This window comes from Eschrichtius robustus, chromosome 10 (genome assembly GCF_028021215.1).
Source record: "Eschrichtius robustus isolate mEscRob2 chromosome 10, mEscRob2.pri, whole genome shotgun sequence".
In the NCBI taxonomy this organism is placed as follows: Eukaryota; Metazoa; Chordata; class Mammalia; order Artiodactyla; family Eschrichtiidae; genus Eschrichtius; species Eschrichtius robustus.
Window position 1 is genome coordinate 1,913,553 of NC_090833.1, and position 16,757 is coordinate 1,930,309.

General features: G+C 59.4%; 2 protein-coding genes across 2 annotated transcripts in view; one reads left to right on the top strand and one right to left on the bottom strand.

Annotated features, from left to right (window-relative positions):
• Positions 1-16,757, top strand: part of RPL7A (ribosomal protein L7a) — a 304,745-nt gene that overhangs the window by 151,601 nt on the left and 136,387 nt on the right. The gene's annotated exons all lie outside the window — the stretch shown is intronic.
• LOC137770420 (epididymal-specific lipocalin-9-like) lies at positions 11,021-13,914 on the bottom strand. Its single transcript, XM_068553123.1, has 6 exons — positions 13,819-13,914; positions 13,068-13,204; positions 12,750-12,823; positions 12,308-12,418; positions 11,950-12,051; positions 11,021-11,049 (listed from the first exon to the last, which is right to left on the bottom strand). Exons 1-6 carry the CDS (start codon positions 13,912-13,914, stop codon positions 11,021-11,023), a joined length of 549 nt encoding a protein of 182 aa, XP_068409224.1.

The following is a 16,757-nucleotide window of genomic DNA, read 5'->3' on the forward strand; positions in this document are numbered from 1 at the left end:
CAGCCAGGAGCTTCGCAGCAATCACGTCACCCAGGGCCCAGGGCGCCAGGCACCCTGGCACTTTCGCAAAAGTTTCCTGAGATGCTAATTTTCAGGAACAAAAGCTGTTGTTGTGGAGGCCGCTTCCTGGAACAGACCTGTCTGAGGCCTCTGGCCTGGGACCAGCGGCTGCACACCTGTGTTCCCGCCCGCGTGGCAGGTGTGGAGACCAAAGTCTTCATCCTTGTCCTGGGGCCCAGGTGACCTCAGCCACCTGCAGGCACTCATGTCAGTGTGACCAGCTTGCCTCCTCCACCTTCCAGCCTCCACGGAGACCGGTTGCCAGGGTGACACTGAGAACAACGAGAAGCTGGTAGCTGTTTAACACCGCGGCCAGCTCCGCAGCAGCAAGGGAGCCGCACCGGGGCAGGCGGTCAGAAGGAGGCGGGGCCGCACCTGGGCAGGCAGTCAGAAGGAGGCGGTCCTATCTTGGAGCTGGCAGTGGGCCTTCCGCAGGTGGTTGTTCAAGTGACCCTGAAGCCTGTCGCCTTCTGAGACGGCCCACACTCTATCTATGGAGCGTGTAGCTCTCTAAATAAACCTGCCTTTACTTAAAAAAAAAAGTGACCCTGCAGACCCCACAGCCCAGTGGCCTGAGATCTGTCCCTGGGGCTCCCTCAACCCTCCACCTTCCAGGGATGCAGAGATTCAGTTGTCCTGCACCGCATCCTGCCCCGCATGCCAACACCAGGCTGCCCGGTGTCACCCCCCCGCCCGTCTGTGAGGCTGGTCCTGTGTGTGCAGGTAGTTCTCCCCACTAGTGAGTCGTTTCAGGAGGGGCTGGTCTACCCTGCCCTTGCTGCTGTCCTCCCAGAAGTCTTTGATTGACCCCTGATGTCGCTCTGTCCTCTGATGGTGTGCGTGTGTGTGCCAGCCTGCAGGCGGCAAAGTCACTGACGCGGTGAACGTTAGACCAGGAAATGAAGACCTGGCTTTTCCGTAGGGACGCCTGCCACCAAGATGCAGACGGCTCCTGGGGTTCCTCTGGTGCAGCCGTTGAAACGGCTCTCGTATGTGATGGGGTCTCATACTTTCATTTTAGCTGTATTTGAAATTCACAAAAACAGTATCACAGGGCATATTCTTTTGTGTCTAGCTTATTATGCAGGAAATATTGTGTTTGTGAGATTCATCCATATTATGTTTAAATTAATTAATTTTTTATTGTGCTACAACATACCTAACATAACATTTACCATCTTAACCACTCTTAAGTGCACAGCTCGGTGGCATCAAGCACATTCACATTGTTGTGCAACCATCACCACATCCGTCTCCAGAACTTTCTCATCTTCCCAAACTCTGTCCCCACTAAATGCTAATTCCCCTCCCCCTCCCCCAGCCCCTGAACACCAGCATCTAATTTCTGTCTCTATGGATTTGACTCCTCTAGGGATCTCATATAAGTGGATCCTACAGGATTTGTCTTTTTTTTTTTTTTAATTTTATTTATGTATTTATTATTTATTTTTGGCTGTGTTGGGTATTCGTTTCTGTGCGAGGGCTTGCTCTAGTTGCGGCAAGTGGGGGCCACTCTTCATCGCGGTGCGCGGGCCTCTCACTATCGCGGCCTCTCCCGTTGCGGAGCACAGGCTCCAGATGCGCAGGCTCAGTAGTTGTGGCTCACGGGCCCAGTTGCTCCGCGGCATGTGGGATCTTCCCAGACCAGGGCTCGAACCCGTGTCCCCTGCATTGGCAGGCAGATTCTCAACCACTGCGCCACCAGGGAAGCCCTAGAAATGTATATATATATATATTTGAATTCTGGGATTTCTCTTTATTTCTTTTTATAGTTTTTATATCTCTGAGGTGTCCCATGTTTTTGTTCTTTTTGAGCATACTTTTCCATCCTATTCCTGAACATACATACTTAGGAATCTGTCTGGTGACTCCAATTCTGGCTCACCAGGGCAGTAGCCTGCGTCTGGGTTGTGTTTCCTTTCACTACGTGTTCGCTGGTTTGGTGTTGTATCTGGATACCATGAAGGGTGCGGTTTAGATTCTCAATTCTGTTTTGCTACTCCCGAGAGTCCTTGGCAGTCAGTTTCTTGGCTGGCTCTGTTCCCTCCGTGTGGTGGGTCAGAAGTGTCTGTCCATCCTTTCGGGCCTGGCTGGGCTGCAGGTCTATCCTCCCACGGGGAACCAGGAGCTGCGGGGACTCAGGGCCTGCCCTCCATGGCACTCTGCCTCCTGGGGTTCCCTTTCCTCCCCAGCTGGTTCTTCAGGCCAGGAAGACCCAGAGTTCCTGTCGAGTGTAGCCACCCAGCCTGAGCCAAACAGGGCCCGTGCTCAGACAGAAAGCTGCTTAACAAAAAGGGGAAAGTCAGCCAGCGCTATTTTCTATCCCCAAGGCCAACTTCTCTCCAGTTTCTGCTGTCTGTTGGTCACTCTCCAGTACCTTTGGAGAGTTGTTTTTATATTTTCTGCAGACTTGTCAGTTACTCTGTGTGAGTGGTGGGGATGGTCTGATGGCAGCGACTGTGTTCCTGGCAGCAGGGCCTGGACTCGTGTGTCTGATGGGTCAGGATGACACAGATGGTCGTCGGGCAGGGCAGGAGCAGCGTGACCCAGTACGAGGCTGCTGTGGTAATCCAGGTGGGAGGAGGTGGCGGCTTGGACCAGGGGGCAGCAGTGGGGCGGGCGAAGGGGGTCGGATTCTGTTTTGAAAAGAGAGTCGAGGATGTGCTGAGGGGTCGGATGAGGATATGGGAGAGAGGGGCCTGAGGACTTAAGCGTGTGCGTGGCGCTGGCCTCCACCCTCTTTTCCTCCCGCATTTGTAAGCTAGGAAATGTCTCTGGGGGCTTCCCTGGTGGCGCAGTGGTTAAGAATCCGCCTGCCAATGCAGGGGACACGGGTTTGAGCCCTGGTCCGGGAAGACCTCACATGCCGCGGAGCAACTGAGCCCGTGCGCCACAACTACTACGCCTGCGCTCTACAGCCCGCGAGCCACAACTACTGAGCCCGCGTGCCACAACTACTGAAGCCCACATGCCACGACTACTGAAGCCCGCGTGCCTAGAGCCCGTGCTCTGCAACAAGAGAAGCCACCGCAATGAGAAGCCCGTGCACCGCAATGAAGAGTAGCCCCGGCTTGACCCAACTAGAGAAAGCCTGCGTGAAGCAACGAAGACCCAACGCAGCCAATAACTAAAAAAAAAAAAAAAACAGTCTGCCCGAGTGACTGGGAAGATGCAAGAGGGCGGGTGAAGCCGGGTCCGCTCTAGACGCAGGAGTGGACGTCAGTGGACGTGCAGAGCTGGCGGTGCTGGGCGCTCTGGGGACGGCGGCTGCACCACAGAGTAGGTTCCAGAGCCACTGCCTGGCCCTGTGCTTGAAGCCATGAGATGTGCAGGGTCCCTGTGGGGCTGAGCGTGGAGAGGAGGTGATGCATGATGACTCCTGGGCTTTTTGCACGGAAGCACCTGAGACTCGGGTGGAGTGAGGGGTCCAGGGCTGCCACTTCCTGGCGGGGAGGCCCCGGGCAAGCCGCGCGGAGTGTCAGGGCACCCTGGGAAGGAACTGGAGTAAAACATCGTCTCACAAGGCCTTTGAGAGGAAGAACGGGATGGGGCAGTGTACGTGTGAGAGTGATCTGGGCACAGCCAAGGACCGTGTAAGTGGACAAATCACTTCCAGGTGGCTTGAGCCAGAGCCAGGACCTGGCCCTGGCCCTGGCCCTCCGGCCACGAGGTGAGCCCCTGGGCGAGCCTTTCCCCCCACTGGGTCCCCCCGACCCTCGGACTCCTGGAGCTCGGGGAATCTGCTGCTGGTCCGTGAGCCCCCAAGCCTACCCACCGCCCTGCCCCTGCCAGGTCTGGTGCCCCTAAGTTCAGTCTGTTTGGGGATAGCCATGGGGGTGGGGGAACACCTGGCATGGCCCATCTCAGAGAGGGATGTTTGTGCCACTTAGAAGCGGCCAGGGCTCCCTGGACCATCCAGGCACACTCGGGGGACCCCCAGCCTCATTTCAGGCCAAGGGGGTCCGAGCAGTGTGGCCGGGGACCAGTCCTCCGAGGCCCCTCCCCCAAGTGTTTTTCTGACATTATCCCAGCAAGGCCAGGTGGCGTCCATCCATCGCAGGCTTGGTGACGTGCGCAAAAAGAGGCTGCAAAAACACTGACTTTGGAAAATGCCGGCACCTCAGGGAACCTGGCTGCCTGGGGCAGAAAGCGGCCGAAGTCCCTCTGAGGACAGAGGGCATGGGTGGGGTCGCGCTTGCCCTGAGTCCCCCACCTGCAGAGCATTCAGTTTGCAGAGGCCACTCACAGGAGCCAAGCTCCGTTTCCTCCTCCGCAGTTGGAATTAAAGGCTCCGAGTGAGGGGTCCCTGGGCGGTCCCCCCAGGGCAGCTCCCGGGTCACGTGTGTGTCCTTGGCCGGAGCCTGCATCCGGACAGGCAGACAGTGGGATGAGAATGGGGAGGTGGGCACAGGGAGCAGCCTGGCCGCCCCCCTCCCTCCCCAGCGCCCTTACCCTGGTCTCCGCAGGTTGGGCTGCCAGAGAGCATGCTGGGCGCCCGCTTAAGCCCCACTGTCAGATGATGAATAATATTTTAGTACAAGCATGGCCCATATTGCGGGCATCTGTATTTTTATTTCCTGAATCTGGCAATCCCATCCCAGGGGCCCGAGCTCTAAACCCCATTCTCTCCTCCCCCCACATGCCGTCGGTGGGCTCCCCATCCTAGGGGACCTTCCCTGCACTGTCCCCACGTCTGTCTGTCTTTCCCTCCAGTCCCAGCTCCAGCTGCACCCCCCACCTGTCTCTGGCCCTGTAACGCTGCGTGGTGACCCTCGGAGGCCTGTCCACCTCACTAGCCCTCCAGGGGGCGGTGCTGCAGTGTGTGAGCCACCTGCCTCAGCTGGCGTCTGCGCCCAGATGGGCCACCCACCCCCATTCACCAACCCCCGTGCATCACCTTCCAGGGCCCCCGGTGGGCTGGGTGCTGGGGACACGGCGAGGAGGCCGTCCATGGCCCTGGGGACTGGGTCCGTGGGTGGGGTGGACAGGCCAGGGCTAATGCCTCCCCGTGTCACGGTCCTCGCCCTCAATGCCACTGTGCGGGGCCACTACTCCAGGGCCCTTGCCGCGGCCTGGAGCCCCAGATGCCCGGCTCCCTCCATGCCCCGTTCATTCTGGAACTCTGAGTCCGGCACCTCTTACGAGGCTGAGTTTGGGGGTTGCAGCTCAAGCTCAGGGAGAAAGCAACACAGAGGCGACGGGTGGGCCTGGGGCTCCGGGGCTGTGGGTCCCATGAGGTCGGCTGGCGGGGCCTTCCTTGCCTCCAAGAGGGCGACCTTTTCCCCGGGCATGGCCAAGGTCCCCTCCACCTCACGGGCCAAACCCGGCCCTAGTGCTGACCGGACCCTGGCTTTGAAATGCCCGTCTTTAAGAGCAGCACGGAGGGCCAGATCTCAGGACGCGGCCTCAGAGCATCCAGCCCCTGACCATCCACTGACCGCGAGGGAGGAAAGGCCACCGCCCTGGCTCCTGGCTCGGAGCACAGACACCGAGATTGATTATTTAATTGGGGCATTTGCGTGTCAGACTCTTTGCTGGGTGCTGAGAATACAGTGATGGCCAAGCAGGCCCAGACCCACCCTTGTAACTCACGGCTCCCGCTCAACTGTCTCAGCAGCAGGAATCACGCCAAGGCAGTGCTGGTGTCACGTGGTCTGTCGGCGGTGTTCCAGGCGCTCCACACGTATCCACTGACTTAATCCCTGCCATGACAACCTTTCGGCGTAGGTGCTCTTATTATCCGCAATTGCGGGTGTGGAAACTGAGGCACAGAGGGGCCCAGAACCGTGGCCAAGATCACACAGCTGGTAGGCGGCAGTCTGCTCCAGCATCCTGCAGGTGCCGGAGGGGAGGAGGGTGCAGGCAGCCCCAGCGCACAAACATCACTGGTGAGGGCAGGTAAAGGGGTTGAAGTTTCCGTGTTTCCACCTGCTGGGAGTCAGGGCCAATGAAACATGAGCTACTTTCTCGCCCAGGAGATCAGGTCTGAGACACACCTGGTTGTGGGGAGGTGGCACCTGGGGTGTGGAGGGCAGAGCCACTTGGGGTGAGATGCATACACCCAGCCTCCGGGCCAGTGGAAAAGTAGGCCAAAGGTGCCAGTGCTCGTGGATGGACACACACAGAAGTACAGAGACCCCCCCTGCCTAAGAATTGCGAGAGGAGGGGACGAGGGGAGGATCTAGTTGTACTGTAGCTACAATCAAGTTGGGCCCTCCTTTTTTTAAAAAAAGAAAACAGAAAGAAACTATTTATTTATTGATTGATTTATTTGGCTGCACCGGGTCTTGGTTGTGGCATGCGGGATCTTTTTAGTAGCGGCATGTGGGCTTCTTAGTTGTGGCATGCATGTGGGATCTAGTTCCCTGACCAGGGATCGAACCCGGGCCCCCTGCATTGGGAGCACAGAGTCTCACCCACTGGACCACCAGGGAAGTCCCCTGGGTCGTCCTTACAGCTCTAACTGGTGTCCGGCAACCTGGTCCTCTACGTCCTCCCGGTGAGGGGCGGAGCTGGGGGGTGGCAGAGATTCGAGCTCCTGGGACTGGGAACAGCTCCTTGGGTTGGGGAGCTGGGTGGGCAGGCACCCCAGAGCCCCTCTGTGGACAGTTTCAGGTCAGACGTGCGGGACCTGCTCTCCTCTATGGTTTCTGGCTGCAGCCATGTCAGTGGGTTTCCTCTGACCTCCAGGGACGACCCGGCCATGAGTTTAGCAGGTCTGCTGGGCCCTTCGGCCCATCCTCCGCATGCACCACGTCATGCCCACGCTGCCCTGGTCCCGCGGCCGCACCAAGTTTGGTGGCTGCAGGAGCCCCAAATGCCCTGAGGGGCCCTGGCCTTTCCGTGCCCCCCAGCTCACTGCGGGGAGGGTCGGGGGTGGGGTGGGGATGTGATTCCAGGCACGTTTCTTGGGAATGATTGAAAAATCTGAGCTTCAGGAGGGCTTTGAAAGCGGACACCAGGTGGGCACACAGTGCCAACGTGCCCGGGTGGAGGTGCAGCTGGCCTTCCTCAGTGGAGGGTCTGCCGGCTTCATGCAGGGACGGTGCCAGGCCTGGGGGTGACACTGGCTGATTCAGGATGGGGACCTTTGGGTGAGCTGACCTTGCCCAGTCCCCTCCCACCCCCCGCACGAGCTCCCCACGCCGCCCACCTGAATCGCTGGACGGAACCTGGCTGCTGCCTTGCCGAGCTCTGCGGGGTTGGGGTCTCGTCCCCCTCCCCGGTGCCCCTTGCTCCTGGACCTGCCTCTCCTGGCTGCGCGCATGTTTGCCTGTGGGGTTGGCGGCCAGGCCCTTCTCCTCCGCCCCCTTTCTAGCAGCGGGCCCTGCCGGGAGGCGTCCCAAGCTCGGACGTGGCAGCAGGAGGTCAGCCCGCGCGCACTGGGACCACTGGCCTCTATTTTCTGGTCTCTCTACCTCCACACCCAGGGCTTTGTGCCTGGAGGGGAAGGGCACACGGGTACCTCCTCTCCCCTCGGTCCCACCCAAGTGGGGCCCGGCCCTCTGTGTCCTGCTGCCGCTCTGCCCGGAGACTCCGCTGGGCCCGGGTCGTGTCTGGACAAAACCCACAGGGGGATCCCTCCTCCTGCCCTCTGCCAGCAGAGGCCAAGAAAGAAGGACGCTACCTTCCGGAGAGGAAATCTCGGGGGATCCGGGGTGAAAGAGGACGGCCGCGTGCATGGACGCCTCTTGCCCGGCTGGGTGCGGCGGGGGCGGCCGCCCTTCCTTCCGGTCCTCCCCCGGCCGGCCCTGCGCTCTGACCCTCCCCGCTTAGCTGGACTCCAGAGCTGCCCCCGCCCCGGGGCTCCCCACACCCACGCTGGACAGGCAGAGTCCCATCCAGTGGTGAGTCACACTGCTCTGCGGGGTGGGTCCTGGGGACCCCCGCTCACAGGTCCAGGAGACTCAGGACATCGACGCCCCTGCCCCTGCTGGCCCCAGCCTGCAAAACTGCCGCTGGAGTCCCCAGCGATGGCCCTGGGTGCTTGGCTCGGGCCCCCACCGCCTTGGCGATAGGCACCTTCGGGTGGGCGTCTGGGTGTAAAGATCACTGATGTGACAGGGGCCGCGTGGGGCGGGGTGTGCAGTTATCGGGGTTACCGATGTTCTTTTCTCCTGAAAACAAAATCTTTTGTAATCATAGCAAGTGGAATGAATATAGACGCTGAGAATGTTCCTGCTTAAGACCCCACTGGCATTCTGGGGCGACTGCATGTCTTTTCTACCTACTGTCCTCGAGCCAGCTTACTTAGTTTTTTGTAAGTTGAAGTATAGTTGATTTACAATGTTTCAGGTGTACGGCAACGTGATTCAGTTTATTTATATATATATATATATATATATTCTTCTTCAGATTATTTTTCCATTATAGGTTATTACAAGGTATTGAGTATAGTCCTCTGTGTTATACAGTAGGTCCTTGTTGTTTATCTATTTTACATATAGTAGCGTGTACCTGTGAATCCCAAATTCCCGATTTATCCCCCCCACTATCCCCTTTGGTAATCATAAGTTTGTTTTCTATGTCTGTGAGTCTATTTCTATTTTATAAATAAGTTCATTTGTATTATTTCTTTAGATTCCATATATAAGTGATATCATTTATAATTTTTGTCTTTCTCTGTCTGACTTACTTCACTTAGTATGATAATTTCCAGGTCCATCCATGTTGCTGCAAATGGCGTTATTTCATTCTTTTATGGCTGGATAGTGTTCCATTGTATATCTGTACCACATCTTCTTTACCCATTCATCTGTCGATGGACACTTGGGTTGCTTCCATGTCTTGGCTATTGTAGATAGTGCTGCAGTGAGCATTGGGGTGCATGTATCTTTTCGAGTTAGAGTTTTCTCTGGATACATGCCCAGGGGCTCTGACCCCTGGACGGTGGGGCCCAGCTTCCCTGCCCGCTGCACCTGTTACCTTGTCCATCTGGGGGTCTCTGGGTTTGGGTCGGGCAGTAGCCCGCCGGCCAGCCCCAGCCCCAGCCCCGCGCTGAGCTCCAGAGCCTGGCTCGGATGGCCAGGGCCCTGGAGACTCTCCGCTCTGGGCTCAGCTCGCCTCTAAGGCTCCCCCTGGGGTGGGTGGTGCTTCCCTGTGGCCCAGGGTCGTCAGCCACCTCCCAAGCATCAATGTGGGCGGCCCCTGTTCTCCCCAGACGCCAGCCTTCCGCACCAGCAGGCCCCGGCCATGGCCCAGCAGGCTGGACCGAGCTTCCGGACAGGGAGCTGCAGGCCAGCCTGGCCATGAGAGTGCGGGGTGCCCCTGGCCCCCTGCCCATCCGGATGGAGCCTCTTTGTCCCAGCATCTGGCTCCTTTGGAAGGGACACAAAACTCTCCGTCCCCACAGCCTGGAGCCCTGGTCCTCGTGCAGCCCGACTCAGCGATCATGAACAGACACCTGTGCTGGGCGGGGCTGGTCCCTGAGGGAAGCGCCCTTGGGGTTTGGGGCCGGCCCTCGGTCCTCTCCTGCTGCCCCCAGCAGCCGTCAGCCTTTGCCCCATCCTGGGGGTTTCGGGTGCAGCCGGCCGTGGGGAGGGTCTCCGGCAGTGCTCGCCTGCGGAGGAAGGGGTGGCGCCAGCCGCTCCTCAGCCTGGGGCGCCCCCTCACCCTGCCCGGTGGCTCCCACTCGAGCTGCACTGCAGGCGGGTAGGCATTTACGGAGCGTGTGTGGGTAGTTTGGCTCCTGTTCAGAGGGGAGGGGGGAGGCGGGGTAACCCTGGGAGGGGGGCAGAGGGTCTGGGAGGCAGGGGCACTGGGGTGGTAGAGCTGCCCCGTCCGATGGGTCAGGGGAGGAGCCTGGTAACATTTTCCCGGTTGACTCGGAAGGAAGGACAAACTCTCTCTCTCTTTTTTTTTTTTTTTAATTTTATTGGAAATACATTTCTTTTTTTTTTTTTTTAATTTATTTATTTTTGGCTGCGTTGGGTCTTTGTTGCCGTGCGTGGGCTTTCTTTTTAGTTGCAGTGAGCAGGGGCTACTCTTCATTGCCGTGCGCGGGCCTCTCATTGTGGCGGCCTCTGTCGTCTTGGAGCACCGGCTCTAGGTGCGCGGGCTCTAGAGCGCAGGCTCAGTAGTTGTGGCACACGGGCCTAGCTGCTCTGCAGCATGTGGGATCTTCCTGAACCAGGGCTCGAACCCGTGTCCCCTGCATTAGCAGGCGGATTCCTAACCACTGCGCCACCAGGGAAGCCCCATTCTCTCTCTTTTAACCTTTTTTTTGAGAGAACTGAGGACTCACATGCAGGTGTGAGAACGAATACAGACAGCTCCCGGGTCCCTTCGTCCACTCTCCCCCCTGCTGACCTCCTGCGCGGCTGTGAGGCAGCACCCCACCTGGACGCTGGCGTTGGTACCACCTGCGCTCATGCAGATCCCTCGACACAGGCGCTGCGGGTGTGAGTGTGTATTTCGTACCGGGCTCCCGCGTCCGCCGCAGCCCAGATACGGAACCTTCCATCCCCACGAGAACACCCTTCTCCTCTGGCCCCTCCCGCCCCTAGCCCCTGAAATCGCTGCAGTTTTGCCACCTGGAGATTGTTGTGTGAACGGAATCCCACAGAGCAGCCTTGAGACCCATCGTCCTGCCCCTTTCCCGTGGAGCTGTGTCCGCTGCGTGGCTGGACCACACTTTGTTCAGCCGCTCGCCTGCTGGGGGGCACGGGCTGTCGCAGCTGGGGCAGGATGTACAGTGTGCAGAGGCTTTTGTGTGGACCCGTTTTCACGTCTCGTGGGTGGATGCCCAGTGGACGATCACTTTTAACCCACGAAATAACCGTGGGCTATTGGGAAACCCCCCCCATGTATTCACCAAGACGTGGGGTGAGGGCAGGGGTCACGTGTCTCCGAGGGACAGCTGAGTGGGGAGCGGGGAGAGGCAGGACCTGGTTGGCTACCTTAGGACCCGCCCCCCAAACCTCACAGATGCTCATCAGAGGTGCCCGAGGGCCCCCGCTTCTCAGATGAGGTGCTTCAGAGGGGCAGTCCCTGGGGAAGGAGAGGTGGTCTTATTTGGGGGGTGGGGGCTGGTTCCTGAGGAGGGAGGCCAGCTGGAGAAGGAGCTTGTGTGGGGTGGATGGTGCCCGCCCACCCCCCCACCTAAATACGTCCACGTTCAGATCTCAGCGTCTGGAACCGGTGAACAGGAACTTATCTGGAAAAAGATCCTTTGCAGATGGGATTAGGGTGAGGCTATTGAGACGAGGTCATCCTGGATAAACCCGGTGGGCCCTCCACCAACGGCAGGTGTCCTCACAAGAGACAGAAGACGAGAGACACGGCCACAGAGGAGAAGCCGTGTGACCACGGAGCTGAGACTGGGGTGATGTGGCCACAAGCCCGAGGAGCTGGACGCAGCAGGAAGGACCCCCCCCCGCCCCCCGCAGCCTCCAGAGGGAGCTCAGCCCTGCCCACACCTGGATTTCAGACTTCTAGGCTCCAGAACTGCAACAAGAGAATAAACTTCTGTTGTCTGGAGCCCCTGTTTGGGGTCCAGTGTTACGGCCGCCTCAGGACAGGGATACAGGGCATGTTTGCTGAGGCCCCACCACCCCAGGAGGCTCCCTGTTACGTGGCAGGAGAACCCCGCGGGCAGGGTGAGGGATAGGCTTGGAGAAGCGGCCTCCCCCCTCCATCGGGCTTCCTCTGCCACCCTGGCCGCCCGACCACCCCCCAGCCGCACTCACGCACCGGAAGGCCTGGGTGGGCTCCTCTACCTCCTGTGCTTTCTACAAGGATCTGGGAAGACAGCCGGCCTCTCAGATGGGGTCTCGCGGGGGTCCCCGCCTCCCCCCCAGGCCCTGGACTCCCGCCGAGGCCGGGCTGAGGGGACGCCCCCTGGAGCTTCTCGCTTGCCCAGGCTGCTGGCTGGAAGGCAGTGAGGCCTACCGTTGTTGCTGAGGTTGACGATATTTTCTGGGCCAAGTCCGTGTGATTTGCAGATTTTTTCAAATCTGTCCAGGAAGCTGGGTTTCAGCTCTGGGAACCGTCCTGAGGACAGAACAGCAGGGGTCAGGATCCCTCACCGGCCATTTGGGACCGTGTGGGGAGGGGACAGCATGGCGGGTGCCTGGTGGGGCGGCGGAGGCACCTGGGCCCGGTCCACACCCGCCCCGAGACACGATGGGCTGTGGGCAGCCTGGCCGTGGGGACCTCGGGGCGTGTCGAGACCCCCTGGGACGGGGCTGTGTTCAGAGTAGGGGCCCCGGGGCCCGGCCCTGCCCTGTCCTGCGGACGGCGGCTGTACCATAGAGTGCCAGCACTTGCGTCTCCGTCCTGTTCCTGAAGTTCTGCAGGCGGAAGGTCATGTACCACAGGTAGTAGGCCTCTAAGACCTGCAGCCGGTTCTCCCCCAAGTCTGCGTGGAAGCTCTGCTCAGCCTTGCCCAGGCCCCTGCCAGTGCCCGCATCCCCCGGAGGCCACGGGCACGGACCCTTGTGGGTGGAGGGGCGGGTGGAGACCCCCGCCGCCCCCGAGGGCCCACCCAGGCTCGCCTCCCCGAGCCCTGGGCTGGCTCTCCCGCCTCCCCAGGGGCCTGGGGGGGGGAGTGGGGGGGAGCCCATGCCCTTACAGGCCAGGCCCACTCCTCTCACTACGGGGTCAGCAGCCAAGAGGTCTCACAAAATCCCCTAAATCAGAGCTCACTAGGAGTGGGGCTGTCAGACAAGGCAGAACCCGCGTTCACGTACAGGTGATGGCGTATTCTCCGTTCTTGTCCGTTTTATCACAGACCATGGCCACATCCACGCCCTCGGTATGCAACCTGGAAACCAGCGGGGTGATGCCCGCAGCGGGACTCCACCCGAAAGTGGTGTGAGCAGCTCCTTCCATCCCTCCAGCCTCGTCCCCATGCCCTCTGCACCCCTACCCCGGCCTCAGCACTCTGCTGCCCCCCACCCGGTGCCCCCAGCCCCGCACGCAGCACCCCCAGATGGCCAGAAGCTGATCCACACGGGTGGGTGGGGGCATCTGTCCTCCCCAGTTCCAGAGAATGTGGGCACACTCACATGAAGTGGAAGCTGAACTTCAGGCCTCCATTTTCTAAGCTTTCGATACTCTGCATGAAGACCCTCAGATCCCTGTCTTCTTCTATCCGCCTCATGTCGTCTGCGGCCATGGAAATAGAATACCAGGTCCCCAAAACCTGGAGACAGAGGCTGCGGTGGGTGTGGGAGCCCATGGGGCATCCTGGACTTCTTGGTGCCTCCCTCCTCGGGCCAGACCCTGGGTGTATGGCTCCCAACCAGGGACCCGTCTGCCCTCCCAGGGACCCCTCTGCCCCCCCAAGGAACCCCTCTGTCCCCCAAGGGACCCCTCTGCCCCTCAAGGGACCCCTTGGCCCTCCCAGGGACCCCTCTGCCCCCCCAAGGGACCCCTCTGCCCCCCAAGGAACCCCTCTGCCCATGCAAGGGACCCCTCTGCCCCCCAAGGGACCCCTCTGCCCATGCAAGGAACCCCTCTGCCCCCCAAGGAACCCCTCTGCCTATGCAAGGGACCCCTCTGCCCCCCAAGGAACGCCTCTGCCTCCCAAGGGACCCTTCTGCCCTCCCAGTGACCCCTCTGCCCCCCAAGGGACCCCTCTGCCTCCCAAGGACCCCTCTGCCCTCCCGGGGACCCCTCTGCCCTCCAGGCTGCCGTTGCAGCTGGGGGTGAGAGCCTCAGGAACAGCAACCTGTCACAGGTCAAAGCCCCCAGGTGGAGGCAGGGCAGGTGCCCTGCAGCCAAGCCCCCGGGGAAGGCCCAGGACCTCAGCCCCACCTTGGAGATGTCATGGTTTCTCCGCACGATTCTCTGGAGGTTGAAGTCCTGGGCGGAGACCAGGCTCAGCTCCAGGCTCAGCAGGAGCAGTGCCATGCCCTCCGGTGGGTGCCTGCCCTGAGGCCTGCCCCCTCTATCCCCCTTCCTGCGCTGTGGTTTCCGGCCGCAGTCTTCCGTGTCCTCCGCACAGGCCGCTGCTTGCTGGGAACACGGCCAAAAGCCGCCGCAGCCACCCCCGCTTCTCACAGTGTCCTCCCTCAGCGACAGCTGGCTCTGGAATCTGCCCGGGTGGGGGTCCGGCTGGGTCTGAAGCTGCAAAGGGAAGTGGGGACAGGGAGGCGTCTTGGCCTGAAGCCCCACCGGCTGCAGAGGCGAGTGACGCTGGGGTCTCTTGGAGCTGTAGGACGTGGGCAGCAGAGGACACTGCCCTTGGAGGGGTCACTCCTGCCCCTTCCAGCCTGGCCCGGCCTGGGTGCTCCTATTTGAGAGCATTGATGTGCCCGGACAGCCACGCGTGCAGGTCAGGGTCCTGAGCAGAGGTGGGCAAGTGCCGGCTCCCCTTCTGCATCTGGGCACAAGGTGAGCTGCTGGGCGGCGTGCGGGGTGGGGGCTGAGCTGCACCAACCAGGACATCGGACACTAAATCCTTTTTTATCTTTTTAATTTATTTTTTTAAATTTTATTTATTTATTTATTCATTGGCTGCGTTGGGTCTTCGTTGCTGCGCGCGTGCTTTCTCTAGTTGCGGCGAGTGGGGGCTCCTCTTCATTGCGGTGCGCGGGCTTCTCTTTGCAGTGGCTTCTCTTGTTGTGGAGCACGGGCTTTAGGCACGCGGGCTCAGTAGTTGTGGCACGCGGGCTTAGCTGCTCCACGGCCTGTGGGATCCTCCCGGACCAGGGATCAAACCCATGTCCCCTGCACTGGCAGGTGGATTCTTAACCACTGCGCCACCAGGGAAGTCCCACTAAATCCTATTTTAAATACCAGACGCAGTTTATGTATTGATTGAATATTTTTTTATTGGGCACCTACTACGTCCAGGCACTGGGATTAGAGTGAAGAACCTGGTCTCAGGAGGGCTGTGCTCCAAGGGGGACGCAGGCATTAGACAAACAGAAAATGACAAACGGCCCCCTCCTCCCCCACTTCCTGACCCCACCACTGGCCTTCCCTGTGCCCTTGGATGGGCCGACCTTCCTCTGACCGAAACCTCCGCCCTGCTCAGTGGGGTTCCCAGATCAGCCACCTTCAGCTCATTCGGTCCCTGTACATCTTGTTCTCTTTGGTCACACCACTCACCCTGGCCTGACCATCAGCCATTGGCAGCTTCCCCCCGTCCTCGGCCACTGTGAGGACAGGGGACAGTGGGAGGACAAGGAGGGTATGAAGACAGAGCTGGTGCCTTTGGTCCACAAGTGAAATTCCCAGAGATGGGCTGGGAGTTGCTTCTTCACAGAAGCCCTCTTTGCTCACCCAGGTCCCCCAGGACCCCCGTTTGAAGGTCGCAGTCTCTGTCACAGAGGACGGCTGTGACGTGCCTCCTGGCGTCAGGATTTCTATGGCCTCACAGGATGAGCAGGAGTCTTGGTGGTTTGGTGCTGGGGTCACGTGACTGTCTCTGAGATGATGCCTGCTTGAAGGGCCCTCCAGGGCTGCTGGAATGTGCTGGATTCTGTGAGCCCAGGGGAGGAGCGCCCTCAGCCCAGCTCCGCCCCAGCGGCCACGGCCTGTCCCCACCACCCTCGCTCCTGTGCCTGCCAGGGTCACCTTCCCATTGAGATGCTGCCATCGATGTTCCGCTCCATGAGCGATGACAGACATAGACATGGACACACCTACATGCAAATGCACGCACCTGTCAACACTCACGCATGCACACTCGCGTGTGTGCACACACGGCCCCACCCCGCACCCTGGATGCTTTAATGCATCCAACAGATCTTATAACACGAAGCGTGTTATTTCTATCATCAGAAAGATGAGTACTTAAAAAATATTCTGAAAAGCAGAAGAAGGGATTTGCTCTCCTGGGGCGAATCCACTGCCTGGGGGATGAGGGAAGAGAGGGCTGTTCTTCTCCATCATATTCATGAACAAACTGCTCAAGACACCTCCCTGCGAGGAAGGGTCAGTCCCTAAGAAGCAAGGAGGGACCACAGAGGAAGTGAGATGCAAAGGAGAATTTAAAATACCCTTTAATTTTTCAAACAGGACAAACTCGCATCGTCCGGCAACCATGAGGAGCCCCGGACAGCAGAGGCGTCATTGTGACCGTGACTTTCCAGGGCTTACATCATCAGAGGGTCTGCTGACATCACCACCCACGGAAGGCTAAACGCCGCGCAAGCCCGCCATGGTGTCTGGCCCGTAACTTTACAAAGACCCAAAGATAGACGCTCAGAAAACGGCCATGCCCGGGGGCCGTCTTGACCGCCTCTTATGTTGCCCGAACTGAGGTGAGGGGCCCCCTCAGAAGGGAGGTGAGGAAGTTTGGTGACAGGGGTAGAAGCGGCGCCTGCCTTGGGGGTGTCATCACTGAGACTCACTGCTGGAGAGACCCCGTGGTACCCCACCCACGTGGCATTGCTAATGCCGTAGGATTCAAGCAGGGGTCAGTGTCACATTGCGGGGCACGAAAACCGCCTGGCCAGTGTGGAGGGGTCCAGTGGGAGTACAATGTGAGCGGCCTTTGCCCTGTCCAGTTTTCTAGTAGGAGGTAAAAAGAAACAGGTAGATTACATTTCGTCATATATTTGTACTTAGCTCAGTCGATCCATATAATCAATATAAATTTATTGATTACATACTTAAGTTCTTTTCTTTCTATGTTTGTCTTCAAAGCCCAATGTGTTTTGTGCACTCGCAGCACATCTGAAGTCAGACCAGCCACCTTTCACGTGCTCGACGGCCACACGTGGCTACTGACCTGGTCAGTGCAA